Here is a 16,035-nt window from a genome sequence, read left to right on the forward strand (position 1 = left end):
ATTTGTTTTGAATCATTATGTTTTTTAACAAATAGCATAAACCAACTATTTTGATAATTTTAATTTAATTTTAATTTGGTAATTTAAGAATTGAGAGAGGAATTGATTGGCAGAATCTTTAAAATGTATTTATTATGCAAATGTAACAAATACTCCCTAGTTCCAGATTCCTAAATGTGAGGCTTTGCAGCTTTTCTTTGTCGTATATGATAGTAAGCTGAATATCTTTCTGTTTTAGACCTAAACATGTTTACAGATACCGGAATATCTGCGATAAGCTATATTAAACTACACTTGCATTATTCAAAAGAAAGCAGATTTGGTGTCTTTTGACTGTGAGGCGTGTCCCTGCTGTCGATCCGTCCTGCTCCTCACCGGGACAACGCACCTGTGTGAAGACGCTCCGCCTGGTGACGCGTTGACCTTGTGCTTTTATAATCTCCTTATCTGCGCTGCTCAGCCAGTGTCTGCAGGGGACAGAGAGCTGAGCTCCATGGGAACATTGGGTAACACCGTTGCATAACATTTCATCTTCACAAAAGCCAAGAGATCCACCTATAGCTGCACAACACAGCCTCTCTCTGCTAAACCTGCAAAACCAAAGCATGCTGGTCACATGTGTACAAACTGTGGATAGAAATACAATGTGCACGTTTACCGCCCGCTGGATCATTTTAGCATAATTGTTGCCCTGAACTGACATTAGGATTGGAGATGCCAATCTATTGGCACAGACCCAAATTTGAACAGGATTTGAGTTCATTACACCACCTTAATCCTTCATGGGCGAGGAGGAGTGGGTGAAGATAGGCAGAGGTGAGCTGTGAGGGGTGTGGCCAGCAAAGCTTGTGTCGTCAGTCCACTTGGCTAGTGGCTCAAACATGCGCGCCCCCTCCCCTCCTGTGTTTTTGGCCATCAGTGTACTGTAGTGTGTTGGGGAGGACTGAGAAGGAGACCGCGTTCTGGAGACCACCGTTCTGCTCAGCGTACCGGGACCTTCTGCAATGATTTTGGCACAAAAAGTCAGACATCCACATGCAAGGGACGCAAATTTATTCGTCTGGGTCCTACGGGGCCAAAAGAACAACTTTCTATATATTGCTGCGTGCAATGGATTCTACGGCTTTGTTTTGATGCAGTGCAGAACTTTGGAAACTTGGTAAGAAAACAAGAAGATCGCTTTCTATATTCTTCCTATGTTCTCGATCTATTATTATAATACTTCCTGTGCTTAAGCCATCCAAGAATCTGTATTTAATGTGTCTAAATCTAAAGTGATATGGTTTCAGTGAACACCTGGATGAAGAATGTGTGGACTACATTGTTGAACTCCCTGCTACATGTCCAAACCATGAGCTGGTAAATGATCGTGTTTTCAACCTGCTGCAGAAATGCCTGGAGGCCAGTACCAGGTGGCAATCACCAAGCGGCACCACAGCCGCTACAGCCTGACGGACGAATCCGAAGCCGGCCCGGACGACGAGAAGGCCGACGGCCCGCCGCGCCTCACCCCCCTGCAGAAGCTCACCACCGACAAGGACGCGAAGACCATCAAGGACCTGATCATAGGCCGCAGGGTGGGCTTCTACAAGGTCCGCGGGGAGATTGGCTGTGGGACCTTCTCCAGGGTCAAACTGGCTTTCCACGCTCTGACTAAAGGTAGCTGCACATGCTGTCAGACTTTAGCTAACTAACTGTGTAGGCAGTAAGATAACAATTGATTAATTTGATGTCCTTGTTGACAGCCAGACTGTTGTCTGATGTCTCCGTGTTGCTTTATTCGTAGACAAAGTAGCCCTGAAGATCCTGGACAAGACCAGGTTGGACGGCCAGGCCCAGCGTCTGCTCTCCAAGGAGATCAGCAGCATGGAGTGCCTGCAGCACCCGAACGTGGTCTGTCTGTACGAGGTGGTGGAGACGCCAAGCCGCCTCTACCTGGTGCTGGAGTACGCAGGCGGAGGAGACCTCCACAACAGGATCTACACCGAGGGAAAGATGTCTGACAACGCCGGCAAGATCACGTTCGCCCAGATCCTGGCTGCCATCACATATATGGTCAGTGACATGGAAACTCAAAAATGTTGCTGTTATTTATTTATTTATTTTATTAAGTCACGCTCAAATCAGACATATTACCTGCTATGTTCATTGCTGCTGGGATTTCATGAGCTCAACTACTCTAAATACAGCAAACGACTAAAATTTGTGTGTTTTGCGTTTTGCTGTGCAGCACAACATCAACATCATTCACCGGGACCTGAAGGCGGAGAACGTTCTGTTCACCAGCAGCGGCTGCATAAAGGTGGCGGACTTTGGATTCAGCACGCAGGTTTCAAACTGCAACGTGGCCCTCGACACCTTCTGCGGCTCGCCGCCCTACGCCGCCCCAGAGCTCTTTAGGGACGAGTGCTACCTGGGGCCCCCAGTGGACGTGTGGGCCATGGGGGTCCTCCTTTTCTTCATGGTGACCGGCTCTATGCCGTTCCGTGCTGAGACCATGGGGAAGCTGCGGCGCTGCGTCATCGAATGCGCGTACACCGTCCCTCCATGGGTGCCCGGTCCCTGCCAGAGGCTCATCAAGGGCATCTTGAAGAAGGCCCCCGCTCAGCGCTACGCCGTCGACCAGATGCTGGGCTGCGATTGGCTCTTACCCGTGCAGTTTCTCTGGCCTCCTGAACCAACGAGCCTGGACTCGGAGCGTGGGGACCTGGCGGAGGAGGTGGAGGAGGAGGTCAGGGGCTTGCTGGAGGAGCTCGGCTTTTCCACGGAGCACCTGCAGAACAATCAGCTCAAAAACAGCCGCAGCCCCGTGACCGGGGTTTATCGCATCCTGCTGCACCGAGCCCAGAAGAGGAGGGGTTGCGACAGCCCCCCAGTGGTCCGAGGGATGGTGAGGGACCCCAAGAGGGAGGGGCTCCGGGCCTACAGGGGCCTCAGACACACCTCCAAATTTTGCGTGCTTTCATAAAAGACTGGTCGAGACACTGCAGCAGAGTTTTTATAAAGGCTTTTTTATACAAACATGACATTTGTAGCCATAGTGTTTTTTAAATTTTATATTTTATATTGTTTGTGGGGAAGTGACTTGTTTTTTTTTACTAACGCTTACTTTAAAATATGTTTAATTTCCTCCAGTGCAACTTTTTTGAATGACCTAAGATATATATCAAAGTGCCTGATGAAGTTTAACAAAAGTCAAAGTTTTAAAGAGTCATTTTTTACTTCAAAAATTATTTAATTTTAATGATTTTAGAGGCCTGCAGAGATTAAAATATCCAGAATTATTAAGAAGAAAAAGGTTAGAGATAAGTGAAATAAATAAATGTCACTTTATTTTTTTTCCTTTTGGACCCTTTTGGACCCAGATTTGAAGAGCCAAACAACCCAGAAGAAGTTTACAATACTGTCACGGTTATTCATTTTCTGTGCAATAACTCTTTCATGCAAATATATGTTTGTGCACCTGATTTGAAGAGTGCACAGAGAGTGGGTTCCTAAATATGAACATTGTACGTTTGTAAAAGTGAACAAACCCTGTCCCCTGAAAAGACTCCTATTGTTCATAAAAACTAAATAAATTGTTGGAAAAAACTGACGCGTCACGCAGCTTTCATTGTTGAGGCGCTGAGCAGGTGGCTGCTGCTGCAACCAAACAGAGCCGAGTTCGCGTCTCTGTGTTTACAGAAGTTTCACTGAAGTGCTGCTAGTAAATAACAGTCACGACAGCAGCTGGTAGGACACCAGATGATTCTCGGGACCCCTCTCCATCTCCACAAACCAGACAGACCCAACCCGGCTGTCCCCCTCTGGCACTGGGAAACTCACTCACCCCGGACTCCTCCCAGCCCTGCCCTGCCCGACCCCCACCAGCAGGAAGCGGCAGATGGTGCGGCGTGGCTGCGGAGACATCTGCAGGCCAAACAATAGGCGCTCTGTGCGGACCGCTGGAGCTGACAGGCCTGGAGCTCCCGCTATTGTGCGCTGCGCTATAGACATGCAGATGAGGTCTGCTGGAGGAGGGACCCAGTTTTTTGTTTTTCTTACTGCAGGGACAACAGCCAGCAGCCTCAGCGCCTTCCATGCAAATCTGTTGAGTCTGAAACTTTTGTTAGTTTCATAACCACCCCTCCTCTCTGACCCCCCCCCAACCACCACCACCTCCACCCAAACACACACAATGCACACAAAAAGTGAAAACACATTACACCAAAATATATGGACTTTTTGTTTTTTATTGAGCATTTTCACTGACGATTTCAAAGCATTTCTACAGTGTTACAAGGATATACATGACTTTGTTTCAAACATCAGGTCAAATCTTTTCATTTTTTTTACATTTCTGTCTTCAGTAAATAAGTGAATGTTTATAAGACAATCTTACAAGTTCTCATCATTTTTAACATTTACTTTATTTCTCCATTTTCTAAAGTGAAACCTTTAGAGAATAAACTTTGTTTTCAATGTTTTTTTTTTTTTTTAACATTATTTGTCATCGTTACATTTCTAAAGTGAAACCTTTAGAGAATAAACTTTCTTATTAATGTGTTGTTTTTTTAACATTATTTGTCATCGTTAAATTTCTAAAGTGAAACCTTTAGAGAATTAAGACAATTCTGGAAAGTGGGAAACATTTTCGCTGATTGCAACTGTTGTCATGTTGCTCAGCAAAGAGGACATCATTAAAAAAGTCTTTTTTTTAAGAACGCCTCTTCCTCAGCACCGCTTCTTCTCCTGCTGCGCGTGCTTCAACGTGCAACGTTCGCTCTGTGGGACCACAGGACGCAGAACTCGCATCTCCTTCCTCTCCAAACCTCATCCACACAAAGAATGAGGGTCGATGTGTCGCTCTTGCGGCATACCTGACCTCATTCACATAAAGAATGAGAGTCATCTTGGCATGGACGGGACAAGAGGCGACGGTTCACGGGGGGGGGGGCCCTCTCGGGGCCGGCGCCGTGCTGCCTGGACGGGAATCCTCCTCAGGAGTATCCAGGGATGAGCAGAAACAGGGTCATCCTGTTCATCAGGATGAGTATTTCCAGATAAGAAGCTTCACAGCATCTGAGCAAGAGAGGAGCCGAGGCCCAGATCAACGCTCGGGGAGGCTGATCTCAGGAACCCAGTCGCTCAGACTGCGGCTCTCCTCGCAGAACAGGTGCAGCTTCTCCAGAGCAGGGTCCTCCCAAGACCCATCAGCTGGGTTCTGTTCAAACAGGAAGAGGAAAGAGGCTTTAGTTGTGTGTTCCTTTCACACAAAAAACATCACGTAGCCTATAGACTTGTGAAATGATCTATAATCACACAATCTGGTTATCTGAGCTCTACATACCGTGATGAGGACGCAGTGAGCATCTTCAAGCTGCTCCGCCTTGTCACCAACAATCTCAGCCAGACGCTGCATGTCGCTCACTCTGACGATGCTGATGTCGTTGTCGAAGCAGAAGGATTGGATGAGGGTGAAGTGGATCTGCAGAGCGATGTCGCACTGGAAATCCTCATCCATGGCCAGGACGCAGAAAGACACACTGTCCGGGTCACTGTGGAGACAAAACAAAGGACAAAAGATCATGAGATTTCATCCAAACGATCTGGTATGATTGATACAAAATGCAGTAGGCTAAACGGTAAATCTTCAGCTGGGAGTTTCATACTTACAGATTCATAACTTTTGCGCACTCGTAGACACCAACGGTGAGGGCGCCGTTGTCTTGAGCGGTCACCAGGACCTCCTCCATGGCTTTGCCGGCGCACTGAGCACGCTCGGCGGGTTTCTGGATCAGAACTTCCTCAAAAGTCATGATGAAGATATTCAAAGCAAAGGGAGAGCTTCAGAACGTTTGTTCCGAGAGTTAATCCGAAAGAGAGCAGAGTGCTTTCACATCTGCAGCCTTCCTGTTTTATACTCTCCAGCTCGTGCGGCGCAGTGAAAGCGCTGCGCCCTGATTGGCTAAAGCTGAATGGTGTATTGGTATGATAATGCTTTTGTCGCACTCCGGCTCGTGGCAGATTGATGGGGGTCATCGAGTCACGCACGCTCCCCCTCTGAGTGCAGCAGCCTGCCTGAAACTAAAAATAGCCCCATTAAAGTAAAAGTTTGATCACTCTGGAGCACTTTTACTTTTGCAAATAATTGAAAACACAGCCGGTGATTCTTGTTTGCAGAGATGCATGCCGCTGAACATATTTTCTACTTTTACAAGCATTTATAAAGTCGTATAAAGTGCATTCAAGCTTCATGTTGTCCTTTTTAGAAACGAAAACGAGATTTCTAGACCAATTCAAGCCGCACGAGCCTCCTTTCAAACTCCAAAACATTAAGTATCAACTTTGCGAAAAGAAAACTCAACAAACTCTCCCGACATTTTCTTGCATTTTAGGTTTTTGGTAATAGTATTGCAGCAATACATGGAGAAAGTGTGAAGCGACCCTCCCCCCTACAGCAGAGAGAAAGGGCAGGTGTATGATGCCATCTGTGGACTAGAGGCTGCCCATAAAACGGCCTCATTGTGCGCACAGAAGCCCTCTATTATCTTGGTCCCCCATACAAATGCAAATGACTAGCGCGTGCCAGAACGCTGTGCGTGCTGCGCAATCTGGGGCTGCTGGCCTGTGCTGACCACGTGGCCATCAGCTGTCCAGAAAATCCTTGCTCGGTTTTTATTTATTTACTCTGGGGACTTCAGGGGCCACACGGACTGAATTCTACAGAAAGAAACTTATTGCACTTTCAGTTTAAGGCCATTTTGTTTGGTATTTGGTGTTTGGATCCAGCAAATGTCTAAATATGTGATTTTATTTAAACCTATTTCTGACAACTCTGTTCATTTCCAATCACTTTTAAGAACAGCGAAAGTTTTACTCACTGATCTGGTTACATTTGGTATATAAAATTTTTACTAATCGAACTGGTTACATTTAGTATATATTGTAATTATACATTAATGTCCTTATCCGTGCCTTTTAAATAAACTTGTTTTGACAACCTGCTGTTCATTTACGATCATTTTTACGCACAACGAAACTTTTACGCACGGCTCTAATTCCTCTGCTCCACGGATGCAGCTCTCTAAGAGCTCGTGCTTTTGGGTCCTATTTTATCTGCATAATAATTTAAAACAGACCTTGCATGAAGTCAGGCCTGCTGCCACTGCTGCGTAAATGAGAGGAGGGGAGCAGGAGTGGAGAGGATGTGCAGGCGACACAGGTTGGCGGTGATTGATTCAGCGCTATTGTTCTGCGGGAGGCAGAGCAGCAGATGGAGAACTGTCGCTATGAGGGACCCTCCCCTCTCTCCTAAACCCAGGTCAACCCCGACCCCAGGGCGCGCCGATCTTTTGTCTACAAGTCTCCACATTCGCCGGGCTGTTGTCTGAGTTTTGATTACATTTGAATGCCAAAGAGGAGAGCTTATGGTCTAAACTTTCACGATGAATACGTGCCATCTCCATAAAGATGCCAGACGTGTAAATGCAGATACAAATCACTTTCAGTTTGAGCTGTAAACACGTACGAGAATGCCGAAAGTGTGTTTTGATAAACAACAAAACTATTATCTGCATTACTGCAGCAACAACATTAATTGTTTATTTCGCTTTCAGTCTCTGCTGCGTGCAGCAGCAGCCCCATCAGCGCATCAGCTGGTGGCGATGCTTACATTTGGGCCGACATTGGATTTGGATCTATCTAGCTGATAGAGACTGAAACAGAGATATTTAAGGAAGGATCAGCTTGCATGTCCACAGGGCAGGCGCGTGCAAATCGATACCGACCTATTGTTGCTCAAGCACATCTGCCAGACGGAGGCCTCCCCGGCAGCGCGCGACAGGTGTTGGTGGCCAAAGCTCTTTTCTGGTGACCTGCGGCGACTCACTAAAGAACGTGTCTAAAGCTGCAGGATAAGATGTTTAGACTTTTTGGTGTGTGCAAACACGACCTGTGTTTAGGGAAAACATAGGCGAATAGTTAAGAAGGAATGTCAGAGAATCGTTCTTTTTTATTGATCAAATACATGTTTGTGAGCAATTCAACATGCACAACTCAATAAGTGATCTAGCTAAACTTATTTTGCTTAACCTCAAAACTTTAAAATCATATTTACATCTGATCAAAAAACTGCCCTCGCGCCAAGCAGGTGCTGTCTGACTTCCTTTGTCCACCCTTCGCTTCGCCTTCCCTCCGGGGACAGATGGTATCTCTCGGTTGCTATGGAGCGTGATGCAGACAGAGAGATAAAGCACGCAGGCATCTCCAGATGCCACGCGCCTCAAGTGAGGCCTGGATTTAGGCATGCAAAGCAGCGGCGCGTGCCGCGTGCGTACTGCGCAATCTACAACAACAAAAAAACAGTGCATGCAGCAATACTGGCCATGAGTTATAAGTCTCTCTGACATCCAATTCAATTAGGATGGTTGCTATGTTGCATTACGACACTTAAAACAGTACCAAACTGTTACTTGTATGCTAAATAAGTTCCAAAATGTTATTTTTTATGCTTTTATGATCTGGAAACGTGTCGTCTGCAAACATTATGTAACTTCATGAGAGTTATTTGGAGCACCATGCTAGTGTTTTTGTAAATTCTAGTCAACCATGTGTACTTGTGTATGCATACTGCATAGCTTTTCATTTTGAATGTGTTTTTCCAGGCACCCTTGGTTTCCATTACAGTACGTAAACATTGCAAAATCTCACTAATTTGACAAACTGTAACTTAGATGAGGTAAGAACAGTCAGAACAAAGTTAAATTATTGTGGCGGTTTTACAGGAAAAGACACAATGCAGTGACAAAGAAATGTCATGAATAATAGAGTTGAAGTGAAACCCTCAAAATGTTTTACATTTTCTGTTTTGTTGCTATTTCTGCATATTTTGAGATTCAAGGTCAAATTTGAAGATTTATTTCCATTCTAGTCCAGGCAGCCAATCATTCCCATCCATTTTCTTTACAGTAGAAAATCCAAAAAGCAGACAAGTAAAAGTCACTTGAGGCAAGGAACCCATCATATATAGATAGTAAACGTCAAATCTGCAGAAATGTTGGAAATGAATGGAAGTCAATGGCTGCCTGGAATGTCAAAAACACAACATTGAAACATCCCACTCAATGGCATGGTTTGCAAAATGTTCAGCTGTGATGTAAAGTGCTGTAGATTGTGAACATGGACAACCTTGTATGGTTCCTGTTTGAATGGGAGGTATTGGTTGCTTCTAATTCTTCCAGAACTTGGAGGACTTTGACGACAGTGTGGTCTCCCTGTGTGGTTTCATTATTCCTGTAAGCTGAAAGAAACATTTCAAAAGGTCAGAGTTTCTACATCTGATCCTTTCAACTAAAACGTCCCCCGACTTTCTGAGACTTTTCTATAGGCACGCGTCCCTGAGGGTGGGGCGGGGGCTGCAGGCCTGCTGTAGTCATTGTTTCCCAAACGGCCAATCAGAGAGTGAGCGTGTACCGGGTCTGCAGTATAAATGCTGGCAGAGCCTTAGAGGAAGCACAAACACTCTTCTCTGGACTTTCTGACCACATCAGCTGAACCTTAAAGCTAAACTATCACCATGCAATCTCCTGGGAAATCTCTGAAGGAAGCTCTGCTCTGTGCTCAGAGCGAGGATCGACTCACTGTTGGAGTCTACGAGAGCGCTAAAATTATGACTGAGTAAGTAAACTAAACATGACTTGAATATGACTTTGGCATCCTCTACGACCAGCCGACATGATCCCTCTCTAACAGCAGCAGCTAACAGGTGACTTTTCTTTATCCACAGTGACCCGGACAGTGTGTCTTTCTGCGTCCTGGCCATGGATGAGGATTTCCAGTGCGACATCGCTCTGCAGATCCACTTCACCCTCATCCAGTCCTTCTGCTTCGACAACGACATCAGCATCGTCAGAGTGAGCGACATGCAGCGTCTGGCTGAGATTGTTGGTGACAAGGCGGAGCAGCTTGAAGATGCTCACTGCGTCCTCATCACGGTATGTAGAGCTCAGATAACCAGATTGTGTGATTATAGATCATTTCACAAGTCTATAGGCTACGTGATGTTTTTTGTGTGAAAGGAACACACAACTAAAGCCTCTTTCCTCTTCCTGTTTGAACAGAACCCAGCTGATGGGTCTTGGGAGGACCCTGCTCTGGAGAAGCTGCACCTGTTCTGCGAGGAGAGCCGCAGTCTGAGCGACTGGGTTCCTGAGATCAGCCTCCCCGAGCGTTGATCTGGGCCTCGGCTCCTCTCTTGCTCAGATGCTGTGAAGCTTCTTATCTGGAAATACTCATCCTGATGAACAGGATGACCCTGTTTCTGCTCATCCCTGGATACTCCTGAGGAGGATTCCCGTCCAGGCAGCACGGCGCCGGCCCCGAGAGGGCCCCCCCCCCGTGAACCGTCGCCTCTTGTCCCGTCCATGCCAAGATGACTCTCATTCTTTATGTGAATGAGGTCAGGTATGCCGCAAGAGCGACACATCGACCCTCATTCTTTGTGTGGATGAGGTTTGGAGAGGAAGGAGATGCGAGTTCTGCGTCCTGTGGTCCCACAGAGCGAACGTCGCACGTTGAAGCACGCGCAGCAGGAGAAGAAGCGGTGCTGAGGAAGAGGCGTTCTTAAAAAAAAGACTTTTTTAATGATGTCCTCTTTGCTGAGCAACATGACAACAGTTGCAATCAGCGAAAATGTTTCCCACTTTCCAGAATTGTCTTAATTCTCTAAAGGTTTCACTTTAGAAATTTAACGATGACAAATAATGTTAAAAAAACAACACATTAATAAGAAAGTTTATTCTCTAAAGGTTTCACTTTAGAAATGTAACAATGACAAAATAATCCTTAAAAAAGTATTGAAAAAAAACATCGAAAAAAGTTTTACTTTAGATAATAACGTTAAAAGAAAAAATATACAATGTGTTCAAATGATTAGAATATAAGTGTGTGACTGAAATATGAAGAAACAAACCCCTGAAAATGTAGTAATAACCGAGGGTTAAGACTGTGTTCAGCCTTATTTACTTCAAATGAAATAACATGTTCACTGCATATGTTATTTTTTGTATGATGAAAACAGAAATAAATATTTGAATTCAGTATTGCCTTCTGACTGTACTTCTGACTCTTTCATGTGAGCTTTAAGTTGTCTGACGCACAAATGAAATCCATCTTTCCTTCTGCAAAGATGCTCCAGCCTGGGTTGACTTTTAGACTTTCCGAGCCCTTTATGGGGATATTTTTTTATGTCTCATGTATTTTCAAAGCTTTGACCAATACAGCTGTAATCAGCCTGCAACTTTAAACACGTCAGGTCTTTATACATATACCTCCGTGCACTATCACACATCAATTCAGCAAATCAGTAAATGTGCTGATTACAATGTAAGTCATGTGTTTGGATGGTGACTGGGATGAAGGTGGCCTTGACACACAAAGTTCCCCTCTCTTTCATTGAGACAGGTGTAACAAGGCTGATCAGCGGATGATTGACTTAGTCATGAACACGAACCTTACCTTTAGCTGTTTAGATTAGGTGAAAAAAATATTCTGGAAACTTCTATTTCATCATAAAGAATCCACCAAAATCAATGTCGAAATAGATTTTGGCTTAAGTTTATGCAGCGCAGTTGCAAAGTCAGGCTTCCTTTTACATTTAGAACACCAAGTTTAAAGAGATAGTTTGACTTTAAGAAAATTGTGATTATTTGCTGTTTTGATGCAGTTAGATGACAAGATCACTACCTCTCTCACGTCTCTTTATATGCAGACAGAGGCAGCATTCAGGTAGTTTAGCTGAGGTTCCAATTATGTCTGGAAATGGCTAACCTGGCACTGTCCAAGGATAATACAAGTACTTCTAAAGCTCACCCGAGTAGCGCACATACTTTGATGAAACACATCCATGCTGGTGTTGTGAGTGACATTTTTTAACAAATTTATAAATGTTAAAAATGGCTCAACATGCCATCTACTTTCCTGAATCAGCTCTAATCTTGCTAGGCCAATTCTGAGATACAGTCGACCATTTGGGACGAGTCTACGTCGTGAGATTAAAGAACGCCATCCTCGCCTCTCCCCACAGCATCTATAGTTTTTACTTTTTTTCCGTAAACACAGTGTAGCATTACAACCTGCTGGCTTTAGCTGCACATGTACCGCACAAATATAAGAGAGCTCTGGTTTTTGTGAATAAGCGTATGTCCCAAAAGTATTCAGGAGGCAGCGAGCCATGGCGCCAGTTTAATAAGACTGTGTTTAGGCAGACGTCAGCTTAACGCAGGCTGCTCATTCATTTCAATGGGACTCATGAACAAGCAAAGAGGTAGATTTGTTTTGACCAATAAAATGCATGCACACAGTGATGATTATTCTGCTGTTCACAGTCAGGAAAACAGAGAGGCAAAATATTCCAGCCACAAGAACTTTTTTATGTTTGCAGAATCTTGTCATCTGACACCTTGTTTATTTTGTATTTTCTTATAGTGGTATTCTCAGTCAGGTAGCCTACCAAGTCAGATGTGATTGACAGACAGAACTTTAATATCACACTCACTCCTACCTGGTGAGATGTTTTCTGACAGTGAATTAGTGTGTTTACAGAAAAAACAACCTGTCAGACTAACTTCATCTATAATCATTCAAAAGTTGTTTGTTAATTTGCAAAGGAAAGTGAAGCTGTGGCTTAATGAAGGTGATCTTTTGCTCCTGACACACGTTGGTTTTTCTTTTCCTTCTCTCAACTGTGATTCAGGACCTATAAGAGGCTTTTGTGACTTTGGATTCAAACTCCAAAGTCACTCTGTTGCCTGTCACTGCAAACTATTGTGGAGTCAACAGCTGCTGCAGCCCCCATGCCCCACTGTGACACACACACACACACACACACACACACACACACACACACACACACACGCACACACAGTGTGACTTCCTCTTTCTCTCTCTTTGTATTAAAGAGCTCATAGGCTTCAACTTGATAATATGCAATGTTTCAGCAAAAAAATAAAATAAACCAAAGAAGAAGAGTGACTGATTCTAAATCTGCACAGTTGCAACATATGCAACCTTCATCATTCACTGTGCTGCACCCTCACATGTGTATACACACAGAACCTTTGTGTCCAAAAAAAAAAAGAAAAAGAAAAAGGACCAAGCAGGACCAGCTGAAAAGCAATCAGCCCTTTAAATCTCCACAGCAACCAACCCCAGCACTCACTCCATCTGCGTCCAATTTAATGATGAGGAGAAGGGGAGTGAGAGGAAGAGGAGGAGGAGGAGGCAGTGTGTCTGGCACAAGCCGGCTGCCATTGAACCATTCAGGACAAAATCCTGACTAACATCCCCCAACAGTCAGCAGAAACCTGTCTGAAGTCTCATCACAACAGAGTCGCTGCAGGGAGCTGCACTTACAATAACACCACGGTGACACAAACTGCTTGTTCAACATTTATTGGGAAAAATGCATTGTCGCTTTGCTTCTGAGAGTGAGATGAGAAGATCAATACCAATCTCCTCTTTGTATGTGAAGTACAGATCTGGAGTCAGGTCATCATTAGCTTAGCTTAGCATAAAGACTGGAAGCAAGGGAAAACAGTTAGTCTGCCACACTCCCAAGTTTTAAGAATACTCCTACCAACGCCTCTAAAGCTCACCGACTGACCGTACACAACCATGTCTGAACTCACTGACCCTGAGCAACCTGGGCTGCCCTCTGTCTCAACCCCGCTTATAAAAGGCTCTGCTGCTGCAGCCACATGCTGCTTCTCAAGTGTCCTTTCAACATAAAAGCCTCCTCCTCCTCCTCCCAAAAATCTTTTCTGTTTGCTGGAGAGCTGCAGCAGATGGTACTAACGGGCTGCAGGCTAAACGTGTGTGTGAGTGTGTGTGTGTATGTGTGTGTGTGTGTGAGAGTGCACGTGTGTTTCTGTGCTCTTAGTTTGTTGATGTTTTGGTTGAGCAGGTTACCTCGGATGGCATCAGCATCTCCTTCTCCATAGCTCAAATTCTTTTTTATTTATCCATTTATTTTTAGTGGCCAAATAATACAAAATAATGAATAGCCAAATTCCATTTTCAAACTTTTTTATCTGTAATTTACATCTTTGGAAAAATGTTTCTCAAAACAAGGCAAGTTTGAAAAGATGGATCCAGAGTTGAAGAGTTTCAGTGTCGGCTGACTAGCTTTGTCTGACAGCTATGCTAATAGAGTTTTTAACTATGCAAATATCGCCCACCGCCATTACCATAAGCCTGCTGCTACAAATTTTAGCAGGATTGGGGTCAAACAACACACACACACACACACACACACACACACACACACACGCACACATGCACATATGTAACTCTGCATTCAGTCAGATCTGTGTATACGCACACACACGCACATATACACGCCCATTCCCTCAGTCATCAGCTGCTGATGCTAATCTCTGTTTCTGATATCCATCAGCCTGTCAGCTCATGATGAATCTAATCACTAATTACTTTAACCTGCAGCCCCTCAGGCTGCTCCTCTCTGACTGGAAGTGTAGCTTCATTCTAATACTTTTCATTTTTATGATTCAAAACATTCAAGAAATGATCCAAACTAATCATCATTTTGGTATTAAAATGAGAACTCGCATTTCTAAAGAGTTCAAAATAAAAGTTGTGTATTTTGTATACCAAGTACTGCATCATTGCAATCTAAGCTGGTTAGTTGGAAGTGAAAGTACATTTGTTTGTATTCGATTTTATCTTAAAAGGTAACCAGAGTGTAAATAAATATGAGTATACACAATTTTCATCTGTTTACGTCCACAGTTGCTGCTTGTAAACACAAAGTGGGCTCACACACACACACACACACACACACACACACACACACGCACACACACACACACACTGCCAGCTGTTGCCAAAACACTGATCCGCTTCTCCTTTCAATGCTGGGGCCCTCAAGTGCCTTGTTCAGACACAGCAGCAATGCTGTTAGTGTGTGTGTGTGTGTGTGTGTGTGTGTGTGTGTGTGTGTGTGTGTGGTGTTTGCGATCAGAGTAGGAATCTTGTATGTACAAGTTAATTCTCTGAATTAGCAGTTTGGCACAGTTTGGTACTCAAGGTACACTTACTTGCTTTTTGCAGAGCTTTCAACCTCACGACACACAACAACAAAAAATACCCTTTTTGACTTTGGAGGCTTTGTAGGTAGCTGTGCATGCAAGATGGGAATGAGATTTTCAATAATGTGGACTGTAGACCAGCCTGGACTGAGTCACTTATATGTTTATGTGTGCATACACATAATGCGTGTGCTGCAGAACTAGATCAGGTGGCTAAATGTGCTTGTACTGCCCCCCCTTCACCAAAACAAAACTCAAACAAACGCCAACACTTCTACACCCCGATCAATGGGCACAAAGAGCAGAAAAACGACAGGAGGGGCCCTGCACAAAGGTGCACCAAGACCCCGGCCCTCTCTCCTCTTTTGTGCTGAAGAATGGAGAGGTCCAGGAGCAGCTGCTGTTGGATGCACGGGACATTTGAGACGGCCCTTTTCACCAAGAAACAAAGTCTGGAGCTGTGAGTGTGCAGGCTGCAGGGGCTGCAGGGGGCGAGGGGGAGGAGGGAGGCTGTATACAAAACGAAAGGCACACTTTGCCTGATCAAAGTAGGGCTGACTCCTCCATTCACCCTGCAGATCAGCAGCAGAGGCGGTGGGGGTTGGGGGAGGAATCACTCACAAGAAATCCAGCCAGAGCCAATAAGGGTGGGAGCTCTGCACCTTGCTCTACCCAGCGACACATCTCTGGTTTCTGATTGGTTGTAGAAGTGTTGTTATTAACACAGTGTCTCAATTAGCCAGATAGGTGGGTGGGCACTTTGTTGTTCTTGTGCTTAAGTAGGATCTGTGTGTCTGATTGAGAAGTGTTTAGATTTGTTCTCTGGTTACTTTTACATGTGGTTCTCCAAAATGAATCACTTTTGGTGGTGGTTGTTTCTCACATGAATACTCTTCATATGAATATATATATATATATATATATATATATATATATATATATATATATA

General features: G+C 44.5%; 3 protein-coding genes across 4 annotated transcripts; 2 read left to right on the forward strand and 1 right to left on the reverse strand.

Moving 5' to 3' along the window:
* Nucleotides 1-1,028: 1,028 nt before the first annotated feature.
* Nucleotides 1,029-3,385, forward strand: nim1kb (NIM1 serine/threonine protein kinase). Of its 2 annotated transcripts, XM_031855895.1 has the most exons (4): nt 1,029-1,159; nt 1,390-1,659; nt 1,787-2,055; nt 2,231-3,385. In XM_031855895.1, the coding sequence occupies exons 2-4, from the start codon at nt 1,392-1,394 to the stop codon at nt 2,966-2,968; spliced, it is 1,275 nt and encodes a 424-aa protein (XP_031711755.1). In that variant the 5' UTR covers nt 1,029-1,159; nt 1,390-1,391; the 3' UTR covers nt 2,969-3,385. The 2 variants fall into 2 exon arrangements, with proteins under 2 accessions (XP_031711755.1, XP_031711756.1); XM_031855896.1 differs by lacking the exon at nt 1,029-1,159 and having other exon boundaries at nt 1,263-1,659.
* Nucleotides 3,386-4,931: 1,546 nt separating this feature from the next.
* Nucleotides 4,932-5,869, reverse strand: LOC116388124 (growth arrest and DNA damage-inducible protein GADD45 gamma-like). Its single transcript, XM_031855756.1, has 3 exons — nt 5,656-5,869; nt 5,330-5,537; nt 4,932-5,203 (listed from the first exon to the last, which is right to left on the reverse strand). Exons 1-3 carry the CDS (start codon nt 5,796-5,798, stop codon nt 5,090-5,092), a joined length of 465 nt encoding a protein of 154 aa, XP_031711616.1. The 5' UTR covers nt 5,799-5,869; the 3' UTR covers nt 4,932-5,089.
* A 3,687-nt stretch (nt 5,870-9,556) lies between these two features.
* LOC116388143 (growth arrest and DNA damage-inducible protein GADD45 gamma-like) lies at nt 9,557-10,526 on the forward strand. The gene is made up of 3 exons (XM_031855783.1): nt 9,557-9,657; nt 9,767-9,974; nt 10,101-10,526. Exons 1-3 carry the CDS (start codon nt 9,557-9,559, stop codon nt 10,212-10,214), a joined length of 423 nt encoding a protein of 140 aa, XP_031711643.1. The 3' UTR covers nt 10,215-10,526.
* Nucleotides 10,527-16,035: the final 5,509 nt, after the last annotated feature.

The sequence above is a fragment of the Anarrhichthys ocellatus genome, unplaced genomic scaffold (genome assembly GCF_004355925.1).
Source record: "Anarrhichthys ocellatus isolate YVR2014 unplaced genomic scaffold, GSC_Weel_1.0 scaffold16, whole genome shotgun sequence".
NCBI lineage: Eukaryota > Metazoa > Chordata > Actinopteri > Perciformes > Anarhichadidae > Anarrhichthys > Anarrhichthys ocellatus.

Excerpts from the sequence above, each read along its gene's own strand:
- nim1kb (XM_031855895.1), top strand. The coding sequence starts at position 1,392 with ATGCCTGGAGGCCAGTACCAGGTGGCAATCACCAAGCGGCACCACAGC. Across the intron at positions 1,660-1,786 it reads TTTCCACGCTCTGACTAAAG|ACAAAGTAGCCCTGAAGATC; the intron begins GTAGCTGCACAT and ends CTTTATTCGTAG. Across the intron at positions 2,056-2,230 it reads TGGCTGCCATCACATATATG|CACAACATCAACATCATTCA; the intron begins GTCAGTGACATG and ends TTTGCTGTGCAG.
- LOC116388124 (XM_031855756.1), bottom strand. The coding sequence starts at position 5,798 with ATGACTTTTGAGGAAGTTCTGATCCAGAAACCCGCCGAGCGTGCTCAG. Across the intron at positions 5,538-5,655 it reads TGCGCAAAAGTTATGAATCT|TGACCCGGACAGTGTGTCTT; the intron begins GTAAGTATGAAA and ends TTGTCTCCACAG. Across the intron at positions 5,204-5,329 it reads CTCACTGCGTCCTCATCACG|AACCCAGCTGATGGGTCTTG; the intron begins GTATGTAGAGCT and ends CTGTTTGAACAG.
- LOC116388143 (XM_031855783.1), top strand. The coding sequence starts at position 9,557 with ATGCAATCTCCTGGGAAATCTCTGAAGGAAGCTCTGCTCTGTGCTCAG. Across the intron at positions 9,658-9,766 it reads AGCGCTAAAATTATGACTGA|TGACCCGGACAGTGTGTCTT; the intron begins GTAAGTAAACTA and ends CTTTATCCACAG. Across the intron at positions 9,975-10,100 it reads CTCACTGCGTCCTCATCACG|AACCCAGCTGATGGGTCTTG; the intron begins GTATGTAGAGCT and ends CTGTTTGAACAG.